General features: G+C 48.4%; 1 protein-coding gene across 1 annotated transcript; it reads left to right on the plus strand.

The window, feature by feature from the left end:
- Nucleotides 1-337: 337 nt before the first annotated feature.
- LOC117941388 (spectrin beta chain, non-erythrocytic 1-like) lies at nucleotides 338-1,647 on the plus strand (the record flags this gene model as incomplete). The annotated part of the gene is made up of 4 exons (XM_034866426.1): nucleotides 338-588; nucleotides 924-1,062; nucleotides 1,169-1,253; nucleotides 1,504-1,647. Coding segments are annotated over exons 1-4 (421 nt in total), but the record flags the coding sequence as incomplete, so codon positions are not given.
- Nucleotides 1,648-2,457: the final 810 nt, after the last annotated feature.

Raw genomic sequence — 2,457 nt, forward strand, 5'->3', positions numbered from 1 at the left:
GCTGACCTTTGACCCTGTGTCCAGGTCTAGTTGCTTAACTTTGAACCTGTGTCCAGGTCTAACTGCTGAACTTTAACCTTGTGTGCAGGTCTAGCTGCTGACCTTTGACCCTTTGTCCAGGCCTAGCTGCTGACCTTTGACCCTGTGTGCAGGTCTAGTTGCTTAACTTTGAACCTGTGTCCTGGCCTACTGCTGACCTTTAACCCTGTGTGCAGGTCTAGCTGCTGACCTTTGAACCTGTGTGCAGGTCTAGTTGCTGACCTTTGACCCTGTGTGCAGGTCTAGCTGCTGACCTTTGACCCTTTGTCCAGGCCTAGCTGCTGACCTTTGACCCTGTGTGCAGGTGAGGCAGCTGCAGGAGGACGCTGTGCGCCTGCAGTCGTCCTATGCCGGGGACAAGGCGGAGGACATCCAGCGGCGGGAGGGGGACGTGCTGGAGGCCTGGAGGACGCTGCTGGACGCCTGTGACGGGCGCCGGCTCCGCCTCCTCGACACCGGGGACAAGTTCAGGTTCTTCAGCCTGGTCCGGGACCTGATGCTGTGGATGGAGGACGTGATCCGGCTCATCGAGACCCAGGAGAACCCCAGGTACCGAGTCCACCGCTGAGTCCACCGAGCACCAACGTCTCCTCTTTATATTCAGTCCTCATTTATTTATTTATTTATTTCACTTTTGAATTCTTTCGACATTTGAAATTATTTGTGTTTTTATCCATTTTATTGTTTGGTAGAAACTAGAAGAAACTCTAAAATATTCACATGTAACATGATGACATCACACAAGTTACACCGCTCATTCATAAAAAAATAGTTATTCTGCAGCTGTAGATACAAGCTGATCAACGGAGTGTGTCTCTCCCTCTCTCTCTCTCTCTCTCTCTGTGTGTGTGTCTCTCTGTGTGTGTCTGTGTGTGTGTCTCCAGAGACGTGTCCTCAGTGGAGCTGCTGATGAACAACCACCAGGGCATCAAGGCCGAGATCGACGCCCGGAACGACAGCTTCACGTCCTGCATCGAGCTGGGGAAGGCCCTGCTGGCCCGGAAGCACTACGCCTCCCCCGAGGTCAGGACCAGGGTCCTGGGGGGGGGGGGGGGGGGGGGGGGGGGGAGGAGGGTGTGTGTGTGTGTGTGTGTGTGTTGTGCAGCAGTGTAACCGGTTGTGTTTCCAGATTAAGGAGAAGCTGCTGCAGCTGACGGACAAGAGGAAGGACATGATCGACAAGTGGGAGGACCGCTGGGAGTGGCTGCGACTCAGTAAGACCCCCGTGCTCATTCAGTAGGGTCAGGGGTCAGGGGTCTGGGGTCAGAGGTCAGGGGTCAGAGGTCAGGGGTCAGAGGTCAGGGGTCTGAGGTCTGGGGTCAGGGGTCAGCGGTCTGAGGTCTAGGGTCAGGGGTCAGAGGTCTGGGGTCAGCGGTCTGGGGTCAGGGGTCAGAGGTCACTGCAACCAAAGGCCTGTGCTATGAAACACACTGACCAGCTAGGTTGACCCTCCTCCTCTAACAGGTCTGCCGGTCTACGGGGGTCATCCTCCTCTAACAGGTCTGCCGGTCTATGGGGGTCATCCTCCTCTAACAGGTCTGCCGGTCTATGGGGGTCATCCTCCTCTAACAGGTCTGCCGGTCTACGGGGGTCATCCTCCTCTAACAGGTCTGCCGGTCTATGGGGGTCATTTCCTTCAGTTTTACAGTTATTTTTGGACTTTATGGTCATTAAACCTAATTTATAGGAAATTATACCTAATGTTTGAGTTAGAAAAGCAGAAATTAGGAATAATTAAGACTAAAATGAAAGGAATGGATGTTGATGATAATCACAGACTGGAATATGTCAACTTTTACTCAATACTATTTATATTAATACCAATACTACTTTATATATATATACATGTAATACTATTACTATTTATATTTAATACCTATACTACTTTATATATACATACGTATAATACTACTACTATTTATATTAATACCAATACTACTTTATATATACATACATATAATACTAATACTGCTTATATTTAATACCAATACTACTTTATATATACATACATTTAATACTACTACTATTTATATTAATACCAATACTACTTTATATATACATACATATAATACTACTACTACTGTTTCAAAAACACTTCACTTTGTTTTATAATGCTATAAAATTGAATCAGACCCAAAATTAATGAAAGTAGAGACTCAGTAAGTGTCTCTGTCCCCTCAGTAAGTGTCTCTGTCCCCCCTCAGTAAGTGTCTCTGTCCCCTCAGTAAGTGTCTCTGTCCCCTCAGTAAGTGTCTCTGTCCCCTCAGTAAGTGTCTATGTCCCCCCTCAGTAAGTGTCTCTGTCCCCTCAGTAAGTGTCTATGTCCCCCCTCAGTAAGTGTCTCTGTCCCCCCTCAGTAAGTGTCTCTGTCCCCTCAGTAAGTGTCTATGTCCCCCCTCAGTAAGTGTCTCTGTCCCC

Source organism: Etheostoma cragini, unplaced genomic scaffold, assembly GCF_013103735.1.
Source record: "Etheostoma cragini isolate CJK2018 unplaced genomic scaffold, CSU_Ecrag_1.0 ScbMSFa_673, whole genome shotgun sequence".
Classification (NCBI taxonomy): domain Eukaryota; kingdom Metazoa; phylum Chordata; class Actinopteri; order Perciformes; family Percidae; genus Etheostoma; species Etheostoma cragini.